Consider the following 18,199-nt stretch of genomic DNA (forward strand, 5'->3'; position numbering starts at 1 on the left):
GCCAAAAATGCTTAAATTAACCCCAAGATGGTAATAGAAGTATAACCTGGGCCATCAATTCAATCTGTACTCAACATTGATTTATCTGCAACTAAATGTTAATTTCTTTCTAGTTCAGAAATACACCTTTAATAACTTTTCAATAGCTTGGAAGATCCAAATGCCTAAATTAAGAATGCTATTATGCCTTAGTCCATGAACAGGCTTGCTATAGCCCAAATGTCTTTTTTTCAGGATAAGAAGTTTGTTTTTTCTGATGTTACCATCACATTTATTCAATATCATGAGGTAACATCATGACTTACAAATACCATGGTTATCATTAATATTAATGCACAAAATAAAGAAACCGAATTCCCTGATACTTAGTAGAAACACTATGCTATTCCCAGAATATGAATTTACTTCTTCTGTGAATACTATTTTACTGTTGTTTTTTTTTTAAAATAAATTTGTTTTTATTTTTGGCTGTATTGGGTCTTCATTGCGGTGCACGGGCTTCTCATTGCGGTGGCTTCTCTCATTGTAGAGGACGGGCTCCAGGTGGGAGGGCCTCAGTAGCTGTGGCGCACAGGCTCAGTTGCTCCGTGGCATATGGGGTCTTCCCGGCCCAGGGCTTGAACTTGTGTCCCCTGCATTGGCAGGAGGATTCTTAACCACTGCACCACTAGTGAAGCCCACAATTTTACTGTTTTCTTTGCAGAAGAAATACATAGTTGGGGCCAATTTTAGAATCAAACCCCCATTCTCTAAGAAGGGCATTTCATACGCTAAGAACTAAATTCTTTTTTCTAATACCAAAATGTGGTTTACAATTATATTTATTCCCTTACCATTCCTTCCACTTCAGTTAGTTGTGGTGTAATTTCCATGTCACATAACCTTTTTTTTTTTTTGCGGTACGCGGGCCTTTCACCGCTGTGGCCTCTCCCGTTGCAGAGCGCAGGCTCAGCGGCCATGGCTCATGGGCCCAGCCGTTCCATGGCACCTGGGATCCTCCCGCACGGGGGCACGAACCTGCGCCCCCTGCATCGGCAGGCGGACTCTCAACCACTGCGCCACCAGGGAAGCCCCACATAACCTTTTTAAACCACATAAATTTGTGCAGCACCTTTAAAGTTTACAGTGCTTCTACAAAAACACCTGATTTAATTCTGGAAATCCTGCTCAGTAATACTGAAAATAATGTAAAATACAATATAAAATTGAACCAAAATATCTTGTAACATTTAAAAATTGCAAATATATTTATTACAATTTACACATTAGCTAAGTTATATACACAAATATAATTTTAGCTATAAAGTCCCAACAAACTGGTTACATTTAAATCATTGGATCTGTAGAAGCCAATTTAGATGTCTTCTAGTCCCCTAACTTCACCTTCCTTAAATTATAAAAAAATAAAATCTGATAGTTTTGATTTCAAGTTAAAGATGACGAGATGGTGTTATCACATTTGAACACTCAGAAAAGGAAATTTTACTTGTCTGTACAAAGCCTTTCATATGCTACATTGATACTTAAAGCACCATCGCAAGACTTTTAGGTGTGTAAAATGTTCAGTTAAAACTTCCAAGGATTTTAAGACTGAAGGTTTAACTTTGTTCTAACAACTAGAATCAGAATGAAACTGGTAAGAATTCTGTTTCTTCCCTTGTCCAACTTTAAAATGGTCCCTTTTGTCCTTATCACCGCCTGATCACTTCTTTTAAAGGAGGGTAGTAAATGGGAGAACTCTTCACCAAGCTTTTACGTATTTGGTAGTGAGGCTGGAATCTCAAGGGAATCATTCTCCAAAATCCAGTAAATGTAAAGATATCCCATTATTTTCATACATGCAGAGGTGCAAGATTTCAGAAACACAAAACACAACCTAAGTCTCTGAAAACAGTATACTTCAGTCTGGTTTTAAAAGAATGCCTACACATTTTCAAAGTTTTCTTTTCAAGGCAAGTGACACCTTCTTTCCAACTGACACAGCTGGTGTTTGAAACTTAGCTTATTTCCATGTTGTTACACCAGACTCTATAAATGCATTCCCTGTGATTACCTAAAATGCAGGGGCACAAACCACATTGAAGAAGGGGTCTGCAAAAATCTGACTTTTACTTGTACTCTCAGTGTGTTTAAGTATGAATATATATATACACATATATATACATATTAACACTAGAGGCAGTTCTTAGAGCAACCCAAACAAATAAAATAATGACCAGGTAGATTATAAACTGAGGTAGTAACCCTGCAAACACTTCTGATGAAAAATTTGTCCCCACTCTGAAACAAGTTCAAAATTAAGAGGTCATCTATTCTATTCATGTTTTCCATTACCTGTGACAGGAGGCACATGAAACAAAAATAGACCATTAAGGAGTGGGTTAACATTCCCTCAACCTAACAAATGCACACCATGTAGAACTAGCTAAATAAACCAAACGCAATCAGTCACTGCAAAAACAGTCTGCTTTGGAAAATGAACATTGTCACTTTTGTTTATTAAAGGTATCAGCTTTTTTCAAGTGGAAAAAAAAACAAAAGTAAACTTTGGGCTGAAGATATTAAGACTTTCTATTTGTTAAATCTATAGTTCTTTCCTGAAACTATAGGCCTTGCCATTACTTCTCTCACTATTAAAAAAGGAGAACACAATAAACTTGGATATTGACTGAAGTCTACATTTTACATTTCAAACTGGAAAGTTAAGAACTGTCCATTTCCAAGTTCACAGTGCCATCCCGACAGGTTTTAAAAGTGACGGTGCTGAGGCATATTAATAACACTGGTTTTCTTTTGAGAGCACATACAACAAGACCAAATTGCTCTGAGATGTCTCCTATCTTCTTCCTAGGAAAATTCTAAGCTTTTAAATTTAAAAGCAACTATGATGCAATTATTACTTCGGGAGTCTTTTACAACAATTTCTACCTACTGAAGACACAAAGAACCACCCAAGTGGGAACTATAATAACATATACAGAACCTTCTTCAAAAAAGAGTTTGCACAGAAATTAAGTATATCAGATGTTAAAATTTGGCAGAAATATGCAGCTTTCCCAAAGTAACAGGAAGTACTGCACATATAGGTTTTGTGGCAGTCCTTGGAAATATCCTAGGTAGAGCTTAATCTAGAAATAAAAACCCACCACATATTTTCAACCAGTCATTTTTAGAAAGAAAGAAAAAAACCCACAATGACACAAGATAATGTACTTTAAGTTGGTAGTATATACAAGATTATTTTCTTAGCCTTGAAGTAGAAGGGCCAAATTACTGAAATAAAAAAATATAGAGAAAACATAATAGCCCATTAATTTCAGAATGTTCAGAGGGAAAAAAGAGCCCAAAGTTTTTAGACAGGTACACGTAATTTAAATTAGAATGAAAAATGGGCTTCAAACCCTATAAATATTGTTTCCCAAGAAAATAAGTTTTCAAAGTGCAAAATTACACCTTAAGAGGTCCCCTTTTCACTTCAGCAAGCAAACAACATTCAAAAACAACTCCAACTGAACAAAAAAGGAGGATTAGAAATCACACCATCTCATCCTTCATTTTCAGGGCTTGGCTTCAAACCTGTACATTTCTGAGTGGGATATGTTGCAAAAAAAATATATTAAACTAGGTCACTGGATCCAAGTTGCATATCCTCTAAGAAAAAAGTCAAAGGACAGCTGCCAATTTTTGTTTTTAAAAGAAACCTCTCAAGTAAGAGGTAGTGTTTGCTAAGGCCAGAGGCTGTCACATCATCTTAACATTGCTCGAAAACATTAAGTCCTTTGAAGCACATTTCCTGGAGTCTATTAAACATTTTTTCTCTGTGCTCAAATGTCAAGCAGTATCCAATAGCGTCTTCTGTTTCTTGAATTCGTTTCTGGAATCTGCATCCATCCCGTGCAAATTCTTCCCATGGTCCTTTTCGATCCTCATCACCACTTATATAATACTCAGTAACTTCTTCAAGGAAGGTTACCTATAAAGATATAGACTAATTTTAATCTCAAATATAACAGAAGCAAAAGGAAGGAATGAAGGGAGGAAGAAAGGGAGGGAGGGAGGAAAGAAGGAAGGGTTCTAACTGACTAGATGGCACCTGAATAAAACAGTGGGCAAATGTCCCTTTAACTCCTTTCTCTTTCTCCTTCTCTCTCTCTCTCTCTCTCTCTCTCACGCACACACAACACACACACAAACACACACACACACAGTCCCATCCCGCATCCATTATCCGGTCAACCCCAGACTACCCCCAATCCAGATGGGTAAGTGAAATTCTCCTGATGCTATTAATCTTTACTTTTTTTTAATCTTTAGGGAAATCAATTCTGTGATACTTTTCCAAATGACAAATGTTTCCAAACAAAGTATTTCAGAAATATATTCCTGGAGTCAATGCTTTTATTACAACACAAAAGCTTTAACAAGATAGTCACTTATTTCTATTCTTCCTTTTTCCAAAAAAAATTTCACTTTTCAGTGCTTTCCAATTCTTGAATCATAAATATGTAGTATTATTCTTATATTATTACTTTTGTAATAAGAATACGGAAGAGAGTTACTTAATAAACAAACTGCAGCAAAATTAACGTATCTTTGAAGTTATGTTACTATAAGAGAGACTGTAAAGATAAAAACCCTCTTTGTATTCCTCCTCAATATGCTATCACTACATATACATGAAATTGAGAATATTACAATATACATGATCACATGGAGTGACAGTCTCTTTTAATCCCTACTTAATTTCTAATATAGAAGTTTTTCTTTTTTATCAAACACCAAAAGTAAAAACTTGTTTTAAAATACGTTCAATAGTTACATCAGCTAATCCCACCGTGACCTACTACTTTCATTCCCTTTACATCAGGCCAAGGAATGCCCCCGAGGACAATTAGTAGGTATGTAATACCTTAAAAGTTATTGCATTCTAGTGTTACTCATTGTGTCACCAAGATAAATAACAACAACAAACATTTATATAGTGGTTATCATATGCCAGGCTCTTTTCAAAGTACTTAGCAATTTTTATCTCACTTCATCATCATATCAACCCTATGGGGTATGTATTACTATCATCTCCATTGTACAGATAAGGAAATCAAGGTAGGTAGGTTAACTGACCTGTTCAAATCACACAGCTTCTATGGGTGCGTAAGGATTCAAACCCTGAGTCTGGCTCCACAGTCTGCACAATGTTATGCCATGACACAAAGCATTTTAAACTCCCAGATCTGAAAGCCTCATTCTAAGAAGTAGGCCATATCCATTATTCCCGTATACCTAAAGAATGGCATGTAGTCAAAGGCTATAATTTTACCATATCGCAGACAAAATCTTTTATAAATGTTGCTTCTAGTTCATAGTAATAGCTGAGACACAGCTACTTGACTCATCTCAGTCTTATTCAATGAGCAAGCTAAAATGAGGCATGAGATTGGCCTGAGGTCCCTGAACAAGAAAGAGCTACCATTTTAAAGTCAAGGCAACTAACTGTGAGTTTTATCTACTCACCTCATTTAAACCGTGCAATAATTCATACAATAGTTCTTCTTATTATTATTACTTCCATAAGATAAATAAATGAATCAAAGCCATGAGAGGTCAAGTTACTTCCTAGCTCTGGCTGTCTTCTCAAATCTCTTGGCCCTAACTACTCAGGAGTGGGGAACAAAGGTCTCCAGGTGCCAAGTGCTCCTTCCATTGCTCCATTTCGCTTCTTATCTATTCACTAAATAGGTCATTTTGTCAGGGACCCTTTAAAAATATAGAGAAAAACTCTTTGATGACAGCATTTACAAAAGTGTAAACTGAAATTTAATTTTTAATATGCCTTATTCTGCTTCTATGGCTAAGACATAAGATTACCACCATTTAGGGACATTTTCTACCCCTGGAAGAGTTTCAAAGTATTAAGCTGGTCACTTGGAGACAGTGGATGGTTCTTTCCACTTGAAACTTCGATGCTGCTGAATCTGAGGTCAATAATAATTTACCTACACCTTTCTCTTTCCAAATATAAGTAAAGAAGAAACTTTCCCTTCACAATAAAAGATACCCTGTGTGTCTGGGGGGATCACTCTCCAATTAATAACTTCAGTTGAATAAACAATAGAGAAAAAAAAAAGCAACTCAAAAGACTCCCAAAATAAGGTTAACTTGACAATGTGTTGAAAGAGTAAAATAAAATGCTCCATGAAGTTTTAAGACTAGTCTGGGAATAGGAAGCAACTACTCAAGAAAACCAAATAAATGACCATCATTGTTACAAATGATTATTAACCTGTAGCTGGCCAATGATAACTAGTAATACTTTCTCAAGAAAAGGCAACACTATTTTCTGTATTGTTTTTGACTGTCAATCAAAATCCCAAATGTCCAAAAGTTTTTAATACTGAAATTAGTATTCTCTTTCATGGCAAAGAACCAGACAAATATGACTTGCTACTTGGTACCATCATCCCTTTGGGTTCTAACGGACAGGAATGAAGACACTGTTATCATGTAACTACAACACTAAGTGTCTGCAAACACCACATTTATTACCATTTAAAACTCTATGGCTATAATAGGACCTTCTCAATCTCTAGAATTAAATCGTGTACACACAAGGTTTAATTTTTCTGTTTCTTAAAAAAAAGTGAAAAGTTTAAGCTTGGAGGAAAACAGCCCAGAGCTGCCAATCCAAAAGAAAACAGCACCTTCGAGCTAACATCTATACAATGGCACCTTCAATTCAGACAGGAACAACACTCTAATGAGGGAAGTGGCGGGGCGGGGGGGGCTCATTTCTCAATCCAAGTATATGAGCTTGCAGTCTTTCCTCAAAAATATGCACTATTATGCCTCCAGGAAAGTCATGCTGATATCCTTAACCACATCAGAACAGGCAATACAAATTATCAGGCATGTTAAAAGAAAGAAACAAACCTTTTTTCTCTGGATATGTGTGTGTCTTGCTCCAGAAAGAACCCCACCCTGTACCAAGTCTGGACATTCACTTTTTCGGCTCCCTGACAGTTGTACCTTACAGGAAAGAGAGCTGTGACACTCAGAAATGGCCACAATAGACTCAGACGGCCTCTCTGAGGCTCGACAGCCTTTCCAATTTTTCCCTGATGTTTGAAAAGGAGCCTTAAAATTTAGAAGGTTGTAGGGGTCATCGGAATTACAGAAAGAATTCCACAGTTTGAGACTCTCTGCTTCATCTGCACTAGATTCCCAGTCATCTTCTTCCCCAGAATTATGGTCAGGAGATTCAGGAAGGCTTGCAGTCCAGGGAGGATTTTCTAGATTAGACTTCTCAGACAAATCCGTCTCTGAGTCAGAAGGGTCTCTGGGAAGAATTTTGGCAGCAGTCTGAATTGTTGCCGTGAAGTTTTGGGGATTATAAGGATCGACACTATAGAAAGAGTTCCAAAGGTGGAGCCCTTCTGAGTCTTGTTCAAGGTCTGATTCTGAGAGTGAGCTATCGCTATCAAAACCATCATCCTCAGCGTCGTCATCCCAATCCTCACCTTCTGAATCAGAACTTGTTTCCAGGTCACTGGCTGCACCTCCCAAAATGTAATCTATCAATTTGTTGCTACAGGCTGGTCTGGCAGAAATGGGAAGGTCATCGTCTATGTCTGAGGAGTCAATTACACTTATTTGGTCCTCTCCAGGCTCCTGCTCCGTAGGAACCTCACAAGATAGACAGCCTTCCGAGGTGCCCTGTCTCTCCAAAGCAAGGGGAACCTCTTTAGTCAACAATTCTACCTTCTCCTCAGTGGGTTCCTGAGCGGTGCCGGGAACGGCTCCAGCAGCGGGAACACACTGTGTTGCACTATCTCTGCGGTGCTTCAGATCCATCCGGAGCAGGCTGTGCTCTTCCTCCAGGCTGTGGTAGCCATGATCTTGGTCAGGGGTGGGTAACGCTTGGCCCTTGCTGGCCTGCTGAAGGAATTCCAGCCGCTTCATGCGAAGATGGTGGATTTCGGGCAGCCCTTCTCTAGAGAGAGGCGCACATCCCTGCAACGAGACGCAAGCCATCTCCGCGTTGAGCGGCTGGGGATGAGACGGGACCTCATCCAGGCAGCCGCTTTCTGGGCTCAGCGCCTGGAAATCGACCAGCTCGCCACTTCTAACGCTGCTCTGATAGCTCAGCTCTACCCGGGGCAGGCAGTCCAGATAGGAGGGGTTCAGCAAATAGGAGACGACGTTGGCACTGCTTAAGCGCTGAACGTTGAGAGGCCCGGAGGGCGAAGGGCCAAGTTCCCGGCCGGAGAACAGATTGGCTTGGAGCTCCACTCCCCACAGCTGCTGCTCTAGGAGAAAAGCGTGGGCTGCGGAGTCCAAAGTTCCTCCCTTGGCTTTAAGTTCCAATTTTAGATCTGAGGACGAGCACTGCCAGTGGATGCCCTCCTCTAGCCAATCGAGGGGAACGGCGCCCGCGTCAGCCGAGGCGTCTAGCCGCAGCGAACTCAGAGATTTCGGCGCTGTGGGGGCGTCGGGTTCCTCCCGGGCCCTCAGGGCTCTCAGCACGCTGTAGCCTCCAGCAAAATCTAGCCATCTGGTCGGAATCATCCCACCGAAAAGCTGGCTCCAGATCAGCAGCTTCTGAAGCAAGCCGGGGAGCGGCGCAAAGAGCTGGGAAAGCAGCTGCATCCACGAGCTGCGCCGAGCCTCAGGCGGGGGACAAGAAGCCAGTTTGAGATCCCCGGAGTGTTCCGGGGCAGGAGGTGCGGGGAACTTGGAAGTGCCTGGTCGCGAGCGCCGAGGGAAGAAGAAGGGCAGCCGGAACCGGGAGTCCGCCCGCGGGGCGGCCCGTTCCCGCGATGCGTCTGCTGCCGGCTCCATCTCCGCGTTCTCGGCAAGTCTCTGAGGGAGGAAAGCGGAGCTCAGCGGCGGGCGGCCGGGAGGGACTCCAAAAGGCCTACAGAGTCTCAGCCTTGCCCAGCGGCGGAGTTGATGCCCCAGGCCGATCTCCGGGCCAACAGAAGAGCCACAGAGGAGAGCGGCTTCGGCCGCGGGCGGCAGACCACAGTCCGGAACGGCGGGCACAGGACGCGGCGGCCGAGGCGACATCCATCCTGGCGGAAAGGAGGTGTCCTAGTCCTCTCCAGCCCTCTCCACCATAGATAGAAGCCCTTCCGCGGCGGCGGCGGCGGCGGCGGCGACTTGCCAGGAGAGACTGACCGTGGAAAAGCCCCTCAGCTAAGCGACCCCGGAAGGGCTGGGCCGGCTGGCTGGTGGAAGCGAAGCTCAAAATGGCCGCAGGGCCAGCGCCGAAGCAGGACGCCTCCAAGCAAGCGGACGAGACGAAGGAGGGCAGACGGCTACGCCACCAGCTCAGGGCCACCGAACGTCACTCGCAGGATCAGGCGGGCGGGCCTTTCCGCACTCTTCTTTGTGGCCGCTGATTGGCCTAGCTCAGGTCCCTGTCGGCTTCCTTACTCTCGGTAGACGCAGCTCGCGCGAGGGAGATTGCATCAGCCAGGCCCAGCACTACGCGTGCGCACTTGCTGCTCGGCGGTCGCCTAGGAAACCGCCCCCTCCAGCCCCTCCTCCCCGCCCTTTGGGCCAAAGGGAGCGGCTTAAAGAGGTGGAGAATTCCCTGGAAGCCTTTTAACGGCCTAATACACACCCAAGTGTATACAGATACCTTAGCCTTGCATATATCTATGCAACACTGGGGTTGCAGTGTTGTTGAGTGCTAAGTAGATCATCAACCTAAGATCTTAGTATAATAAAAGTTGGGAAATGCTGTGTAGATACATATCTGGTGTTAACACTAGTAATGTGGAGTGATTAATAAGTCCTAAGTGAAAAATGAATCATTATGCATTCCTGCCCCCTCGGTTTTAGGGTTTTTAACCAACGGTTTAGCTCTACCTAGGATCTAGCTTTGAGGTCTTTCAGCATCCAACCCACATATGTCTCATAAAAAAGTGAACTCATGTTTCTCAGGTGGTGTCCCTGTTAGACAATTCCCTCGGTGGGGCAAACTGAAGTCACAGAGAAGGAAAGAAATGGAGCCCCCAGAACTGTTTACTCTCTTTTATACTTCCCATTCAAGTCATATTCAAGTCATATTTGTATCCTGAGCCCACAGAACCACAGGATACAACATCCAAAGAAGGAAGCACAGACCGTTATCCTTTGAAAAAATTCTCTCTCATAATCTTAGTTGCTACATTTGATTCTCTCTTGTGAGTTTGGTCTTAGTCCATTTCTTTATTTCTGCTAAAACTTTTTCATCGACACCTCTGAAGTCAAGTATCTGTTACCGAGGGAGGGTAGCAGTTTTGAGCACTGGGGACAGCAGTAGGGTCTTTTAGGAGCCAAGAGGAGGCCAGCTGCTCCTCTTTCTTGGGACTGTTCAGAGAACAGCCACTTCTTTCTAGGAAACTAAGAGGTCCTCGATTTCTGTGGTTTGCCCCTTTTTATCTTATTATCCATATCTCTGGAAATATCTCATTTACAATCCTAAGAACTTCAGAACTTCAGAAAAAATGTATTAATAATAGGAGTCAGTTTAATAACAGACCAAGAGATCCAAGTATGCAAATTAAATACTCAAAGCTTCAGTGGGTTGGTGAGTGAACTAAATTCCTAATATCGTGCCTACCCTAGATAGAGTAGGGACACAAACATCAGCTAATATTTGTTATGTAGCAGCTAACAGTTGTTTCACATCACCTGAAGAATAAAGGCTCTGTACAGTCTCCTTCCACTATACTTTTCCAGCCTTCTCTTCAGTAACTTCCCGTCATGCAGGTTATACTCTAGGAACACTGGGCTTGTTTCATGCCACTATTCACGCTGTTCCTCAGCCAAGAAAGCCATCACCTCCTCTGTTATATACCTACTCATGATTCAAGGTCCAACTCAAATGGCAACACCTTCTTGAAGTCTTTGCTGACCTTCCCAGTCAGAATTATATTGTTATACTCGATTAGAGCACTACACTATATATCCCTGTAAATATTCTTCTCTCTTGCTGGTCTCAGCTCCTTGAGGGCTGTATGCCAGTAGTTCCCAAAGTATGGTCTGGGCACCCCTGGGGATCCCATTTTAAGACCCTTTCAGAGGATCCTCAAGGTCAAAAATATTTTCATGGTAATACTAAGCTGTTATTTTCCTTTTTTTTTTTTTTTTTTGCGGTACGCGGGCCTCTCACTGTTGTGGCCTCCCCCGTTGCGGAGCACAGGCTCCGGACGCGCAGGCTCAGCGGCCATGGCTCACAGGCCCAGCCGCTCTGCGGCATGAGGGATCTTCCCGGACCGGGGCACGAACCCGTGTCCCCTGCATCGGCAGGTGGACTCTCAACCACTGTGCCACCAGGGAAGTCCCCTATTTTCCTTTTTTTTTGTTTGTTTGTTTGTTTTTGCGGCACGCGGGCCTCTCACTGCTGTGGCCTCTCCCGTTGCGGAGCACAGGCTCCGGACGCGCAGGCTCAGCGGCCATGGCTCACGGGCCCAGCTGCTCCGCAGCATGTGGGATCTTCCCGGACCGGGGCACGAACCCGTGTCCCCTGCATCGGCAGGCACACTCTCAACCACTGCGCCACCAGGGAAGCCCCCCTATTTTCCTTTTTAACTCTCATTTTCTCATGAGTATATAGTGGACATGTACCTTCTAGAGGACACATGATATGGGATCTGGCAACAGACTGAATGCAAAAGCAGATACGAGATCCTAGATGTCTTTTATAAAGCCAGATATTAAAGACATTTGGAAAAAAAAGTAAAACAATGCCACTCTTCTTGCTAGACTTTGTTTTGAAAAAAAATTTTGTCATTAAGAGTGTCATTTATGTTGGGGCTTCCCTGGTGGCGCAGTGGTTGAGAGTCCGCCTGCCGATGCAGGGGACACGGATTCGTGCCCCGGTCCGGGAAGATCCCACATGCCGCGGAGCGGCTGGGCCCGTGAGCCATGGCCGCTGAGCCTGCGTGTCCGGAGCCTGTGCTCCACAACGGGAGAGGCCACAACAGTGAGATGTCCGCGTACCGCAAAAAAAAAAAAAAAAAAAAAAAAAAAAAAAAAAAAAAAAAAAGTGTTATTTATGTTAACATGTAACGGGTTTGTTATTTTTAAATTAATAAATACTTTTTTAATTCCTCAGGTTTGAGTTCTAAAACAATAATTATCCATAGATATAATTTACATATGCAAAAGTTCTTTGGGGTCCTCAACAATTCTTAAGAGTGTATAAAGGAAGGGGTCCTGAGACCAAAAATTTAGGAACCACTGACATAGCATGTTGACTGGCACATAATAGGTGCGTTTGTTGAATGAATGGAAGGGTAATAATACTTTAAAATAACAGCATCTTCCTTATGGCCAAGACTTTTACATTCCACTCTCAAATTTATCACTAACACCATGAGCCTCCCCCCAAATATTCCTTAAAACATCTTGAATGGGCCTTTCCTTCCCCATCTAGTCATTGGATACATACTTTTTATCTTCCTTACCTTGGAAGTTGCTCTAAAGGGAAAAATGCAATCATAAAGTACTGGAAAAGTCTAAGAATATGTGACTTTGCCTTGTCAGTCTCTGCAGGAAACTAAAGTGTGAACCATCTCCTGCAGCCCGCTATCAACCAGGTGGCAGAGGGAGGGCAGCTCTGTTCGCAGAGATAGCGCTGTGTTGCCAGGGCTGTGTGCGTGCTGGTGAAGACAAGAAGTCTTTAGACAGTCCAGCTGACTGGCACTTTGGCAGAAGATAATTTAAACCTCAGCTAATTATTTTTATTTTTAAAGATTTTGCAGGGCCTGAGGTAAAGGGTGTATACCTTTTCACTTCATTTTTCAGTCAGTACCACCTCCAAAATCTTTTTCCAAGTATCCCACACTCCGGAAACCACCTCCTATCTTTCCAGCTCGCTGCCTTGGAATCCCTATTCAGGTACTTATCACCGCTCCCCACCCCCCCAAACGTCCAAACCATTGCCATTACTACTTTTTTTGTGATTCATCACCTTCCTTCACTTCCCTCCTTACCCAAGCATGAATTCCATGGTCCAGTATGAAACTACCCCCTTGCAAAAACCCTTCATTCTTGTGCTCTACACCAATATTCTTCTCTGGCAAAACCCCAACCCTAGTGAAACCCAACTGTCCACTTATTCTGAGCCTACCCCCTTGCAGCTAGCCATTGCTGGAGACATGCTGACTGACTCACTTCCTATTTGTAATGACAAATCCATGCCGGGCATTCCTGGATAGTTCCTTTTTTTTTGGCAGCACGGCATGTGGGATCTTAGTTCCCAGACCAGGCACCGAACCTGCACCTCCCTGCAGTGCAAGCGCAGAATCTTAACCACTGGACCACCAGGGAAGTCCCCCTAGATAGTTCCTTAGCAGCTTTGCATCTCCTACACTGAGACTGTTTCACAATGTTTACTCATTAAGCTGGTGGAACACTCATATTAACATGGGTTAATATCACCTATCTTAAAACAAACAAGTAAACAAACAAAAAACAAAAAAAAGGAAACCTCTCCTGCACCTCCGAGTTTCTACACCACTACAGCAAAAATTTCTCCAGAGTTGTCTATTCTCACAGTCTCCACTTTCTCCACACCTATTCTGTCGTCAGCCTACTCCAATGTGGCTTTCATCCCCAACACTCATTAAAACAGCTCTTATCAAGATCACTAAGAACATCTTGCCAAATCCAATTCTCTGACTTGTGGGTTGATGTGCACTCCCCTAAAAGATATTGAAGTCTTAATCCCCCAGTACCTACGAATGTGACCTTATTTAGAAATACGGTCTTTGTAAATTAAGATGAGGTCATTACGGTGGGCCCTAATCCAGCATGACTATGTCTTAACACAAAGGGGAAATTTGGACACATGTGCACACACAGGGAGAACTCCGTGTGAACATGAAGGCAGAGACTGGGATGATGTACTTACAAGCCAAGGAATGCAAAAGATTGCCAGCAAACCACCAGAAGCTAGGAGAAGGCATGGAACAGATTCTCCTTTTCAACTCTCAGAAGGAACCAACCCTGCCGACACCTTGATCCTGGACTTCTGGCCTCCAGAACTGTGAGACTGTTGTTTAAGCCACCCAGTCTGTGGTCCTTTGTTACAGCAGCCCTAGGATATTGACAATACTTTTCTTTAGACTCCCATGACACCATTCCCTTGGTTTCCCTACAATTTCAGTGACTCCTCCTCTTCCTCTAAATGTTGACCTGTATCAGAGCTCAGTCACCTGTGGCTTTTTTCTTTTTAGCCTCTGTAACCTATGTGATCTCACCCAGTTCCATGGCACTAAATGCCAACTAAATGCTGACCTCCACTTCTAAACTCCAGACTGACCCCTCCGTTGGGTTTCAGATTCCATCCTCCTACTTCTCTACTTGGATGTCCAGACATCTCAAACTTACCATGATCAAAACTCTTAATTGTGATCCACCAAGCCCATCTTCCCCATCCCATAATGCCCCCACAGTCATTTTCACCCAGTTGCCAAGCCCCTAAACTTAGGAGTCATCCTCAATTCCTCTTTGCCTCACCCCCACATCCAATCCAACAGCAAATCCTGTCAGCTCTACCTTCAAAATATATCCAGAATCTAACTACCTTTCACTATCCCCATGCTACTCTCATTCCCCTCCTAGACTACTGCTTCCATTCTTGCTTCAGACAGCAGCCAGAAGGATCTTTGAAAACATAAATTAGAGTGCTGCAGTCCCTTTCTCAAAACCTTGTAATGGCATCCCCGTCACACTAAGAACGAAATCCAGAGTTCTGATGGAACTCACTTCAAATAGCTCCCACTGCGCCTGCCCACCCCTCCCCTTTTCCACCTCTGTCCCTGAGACACAGCACTGTAATCATCTGTTTCCACGTCTGCTTCCCTAGCTGGACTCTGAGTTCCTTGAGGACGCGATCCACACCTTTGTCATCTTAGTAGACACAGTGCCTGGTACTCACTTGACCCAGAGAAGGCCATTGGTGTTGTGGACAGACACCTCAGACAAGTCCCCAGGCACCAGAATTACCTCCCAACTTAAAATGTTGCCTCGCTTTTGACCTTTCAAGTCCAGTCTAACCCTTAGCTCCCAAATCCTAACAAGTCCAGTTACTTCATTTTTACCACCTCTGTTTGAACGCAGAAAATCCAGTCTCCTGGGCTTGTTTCTCTTCTCCCTGGGCATACCCTCTCCCCCAACTCCCCAGCTCTCTCTTTCCCACTCCCTCTGGGTGGTTCAGATTTCTACCCCATTTGGCCAAGAAATTTCCTTAACTAAGACTCTTGCCGGTTTCAAGTTCTAACTTTTAAAAGGTCCATTGGGACTTGCCCAGAACTGCAGTGACACCTCAAAACCACTTAGAAACACAGCAGGTAGGTTATCACTTACTACTGTTATTACTGAAAGTCCCTTGGAAACCCCACAAAACTTCCCAGCATGAAATATGACTCCACACCGGAGAGTTTTGAAAACTTCTGGGTAAACTGCTTGAACAAGGGTCATGTCACCTCCAGCTTCCACTTGGGGTTCAGTTCTGGGCTACAGCTCTGCTCTAACAACGTAATCGTTGCATGGCATCTCAGGGGTTGTTCCTTCTCTTATGAAATGGGGTTAGTTAAATATCACTAGGCAGTAAACTTCTTAAATGCAGAGAACTATCTTAATTTATCTTTGTAACCCACAGCCAGTTACCTGGTACAGGGCCCAGGGCCCAGCTCCAAGGTCTGTATTCTTTATGAATGGAGGCACGCCACCAGGTAGCACTGGTAACACTGGTAAGCACAGTAAAAGTTTGTTGACAGAATTAACAAATGAGCCATGTCTACTTTCCAGGGTAGTTGCAATGAAAAATGACATCATGTATATTAAAACACTCAAGAGTCAAATAAACCTGGGTTCAAATTCTAGAGCCAAGGCCGACTGGCTATGTCCTTAAGCAAATTACTTAACCTCTCTGGGCTTCAGTTTCTTCATCTGTAAACTGGGGATGATAATACTCACCTGATCAAGTTGTTTTAAGGAAAGATTTAGCTGACACGTGTGAAATGCCCGGTGCACCACACCAGTGCATATAAAAGTTACCATTTGTAGAAACACTACTATCATTATTATCTTCATCTTGTACATCAGATGTTTTAATCTAGACATTTAAACATCAACGAATCTTGAAAATGATAGTTTTGTTTTTCTAAACATCATTTATTAGAAAATACAATTCCAGAGAAAGGAGAAAAAGGATGTCTGGGATGTGGGTACAGTACACAGACCTCTCTCTTTAACAGGGGCATAGAGGGTCAAAGTAAAATGAGCTACAGGCAAAAAGCCAGTAACACATCTCTGGTCCATTCATCTAGAGAAGTTCCACCTCTGTTCTCCACTCCCCTAACCCCTGCCCACAGCAGCCAGCTTTATCCTTGAGATTTTAAATTTAAAAGTTTCAACTTCCTTGCTGCTCTGTGGCTTCAATGAATGGAGCTTCTTTCTCTAGTTATGGAATGAGTCAGCGAAAGGGGGAATTTCTGATCCTTGGAGCTGGGGAGGGACAGTCCACATTGTATCCCCACTTAACTCCATTCCTCAGTCACCGGGCACAACCAGCCAATTTAGAAAGTTAATATCAAATTCAAAGTCTCTCCTTTTTTCTAGGAAGACAACCTTTCGGAGTAAAGCGCACGAGTGAATTTCAAATCCATTTGGTAGGGAATGAAGAGTATTAAGAGATCAGAGACCCAGTCTCTCCCTTCCAGCTCAGCTCAATCCAGCCTCCTCACAACCAAAGAAAATCACTGGCAAAAACAACAGTTTTGATGGGATCCCTCACCCGCACCCCCTTTCTTCAGCTGGGGCATCCCTTTGGCTCCAGACAAAATAGGTTTATGGCCCCATAGAACGAGAGAAATTCTTATTAAAAAAATGTGACAGAAATGGAGTTTGGGAGAGAAGCAGCAAAACAAAAGGAGTGGTGGATGACGAGGAAAGCTTCCCAGAAACCACCCAACAGCCAGCCAAGCTGGCGTCTGCAGCCTAGAGGCCCATTCCTAGGGCCAAGACACCCTGGGGTGAAACCAAACCTAAGGGCCGAGGCAGCAGTTTATCCCACCAGAGAAAAATGAAGGGAGAGACCTATGGGGGAGCACCCAGGCGTATTCACAGGGACCAGATGACCCCCAGAAGAGCTGAATGGAGGGGTAGAAGACAGTATTCAGGGCAAGTCCTAGCAAAATAGGGGAAGACGAGAGGAAAAACTCCCCCCAAAAGAGCCCAGGTCCCTGAACACAGGTCCTCTACAGACCTCCATACGGAAGGCCCTTCCTTACACACGTAGGTATCACATCGCTCTCCTTTGGAGGCAAAATCAGAAAGGCCCAGTGGCGCAGGCCTCAGTCCAGCACACGCAGCCCTCCTTGTCCCTCCCGACCTGCCTCAGAGACGGAGGGCACTAACTGAGGGCCCACTGGGCCCCTCCCCAAATAATTCCTATAGATAGAAATGCAAAAACAACAAACAAACAAAATCCTAGGGAAAAGTCCAATAAGAACCTCAATCATACAAAAAGTCCAATTCCTCTTTTGCCTTCTGAGGCACATGTAAGTCCCTTCTCACAAGGCTTCCTGTCCAGTTAGGACAACGTTACTATTTCATTTTTTAAAAATAAAAATAAAGATATCCACCCACCCTCCCCCCAAATGCTACTTCTACAGCCCACCCCACACACCTCAAACCAGGCATTGCTCCCTTGACACAAGGTAAACTTAAAACTTTGCTGCACCCTCACAGCCTCCAAGGGGCTGCTCATCACAACCAACCCAAATGCAGTCTGCAGAGGAGCGGATAGCAGAGAGCATCTTTACTCTCCTTGCCTCCTACCACGGAGGCCCGATCCGCCGGGACAGAGGGAAGCCCCACCGAGGGCCCTGCCCCTACACAAGGAAGGGGCAAGTCAAGCAGGGAGAGTCCTCTCCTCCAGCTCTGCCATGAGCCTGGGGTCCTGGGCCACGGCTCCGCTGGGCTCATAAAGTCTCATGACTTCGAGATCCCAGTGCGAACCAGCCGGTCTTCTCCTGGGCCAGGTCCAGCTCTCGCAGGCGGATGTGCACCTCCCCCAGCAGAACGTTCTCCCAGAATCCTTGCTCACTCAGCACACTCAGCTGTAGCTCCCGCTGCTGGAGGTCTCCCTTGGGGATTCCATCATATACCAGCTGCAAATGCAAAATTGGGAAGAAAGGGA

General features: G+C 44.0%; 2 protein-coding genes and 1 long non-coding RNA gene across 9 annotated transcripts in view; all 3 read right to left on the reverse strand.

The window, feature by feature from the left end:
* Window positions 1-1,220: 1,220 nt before the first annotated feature.
* PPP1R15B (protein phosphatase 1 regulatory subunit 15B) lies at window positions 1,221-9,438 on the reverse strand. 3 transcript variants are annotated; one of them, XM_060129211.1, is made up of 2 exons: window positions 7,756-9,438; window positions 1,221-3,973 (listed from the first exon to the last, which is right to left on the reverse strand). In XM_060129211.1, exons 1-2 carry the CDS (start codon window positions 9,061-9,063, stop codon window positions 3,752-3,754), a joined length of 1,530 nt encoding a protein of 509 aa, XP_059985194.1. In that variant the 5' UTR covers window positions 9,064-9,438; the 3' UTR covers window positions 1,221-3,751. The 3 variants fall into 3 exon arrangements, with proteins under 3 accessions (XP_059985194.1, XP_059985177.1, XP_059985185.1); XM_060129194.1 differs by having other exon boundaries at window positions 6,928-9,434; XM_060129202.1 differs by having other exon boundaries at window positions 3,827-3,973; window positions 7,515-9,438.
* A 2,232-nt stretch (window positions 9,439-11,670) lies between these two features.
* Window positions 11,671-14,140, reverse strand: LOC132515742 (uncharacterized). Its single transcript, XR_009539178.1, has 2 exons — window positions 13,904-14,140; window positions 11,671-11,941 (listed from the first exon to the last, which is right to left on the reverse strand). It is a non-coding gene; the product is annotated as an uncharacterized LOC132515742 (long non-coding RNA).
* Window positions 14,141-16,149: 2,009 nt separating this feature from the next.
* Window positions 16,150-18,199, reverse strand: part of PIK3C2B (phosphatidylinositol-4-phosphate 3-kinase catalytic subunit type 2 beta) — a 61,593-nt gene continuing 59,543 nt past the window's right edge. For all 5 annotated transcript variants that reach the window (XM_060129230.1, XM_060129222.1, XM_060129245.1 and 2 more), the window contains one exon: window positions 16,150-18,170. In XM_060129230.1, coding sequence (XP_059985213.1) covers window positions 17,982-18,170 — 189 coding nt within the window. In that variant the 3' untranslated portion in view covers window positions 16,150-17,981. The remainder of the gene's footprint in view (window positions 18,171-18,199) is intronic.

This window comes from Lagenorhynchus albirostris, chromosome 2 (genome assembly GCF_949774975.1).
Source record: "Lagenorhynchus albirostris chromosome 2, mLagAlb1.1, whole genome shotgun sequence".
In the NCBI taxonomy this organism is placed as follows: Eukaryota; Metazoa; Chordata; class Mammalia; order Artiodactyla; family Delphinidae; genus Lagenorhynchus; species Lagenorhynchus albirostris.

Bases quoted from the DNA above. Each gene is read 5' to 3' on its own strand.
- PPP1R15B (XM_060129194.1), bottom strand. From the start codon at position 9,063: ATGTCGCCTCGGCCGCCGCGTCCTGTGCCCGCCGTTCCGGACTGTGGT. The intron at 3,974-6,927 runs GTTTGTTTCTTT...ATATCTTTATAG, and splicing joins CACATATCCAGAGAAAAAAG to GTAACCTTCCTTGAAGAAGT.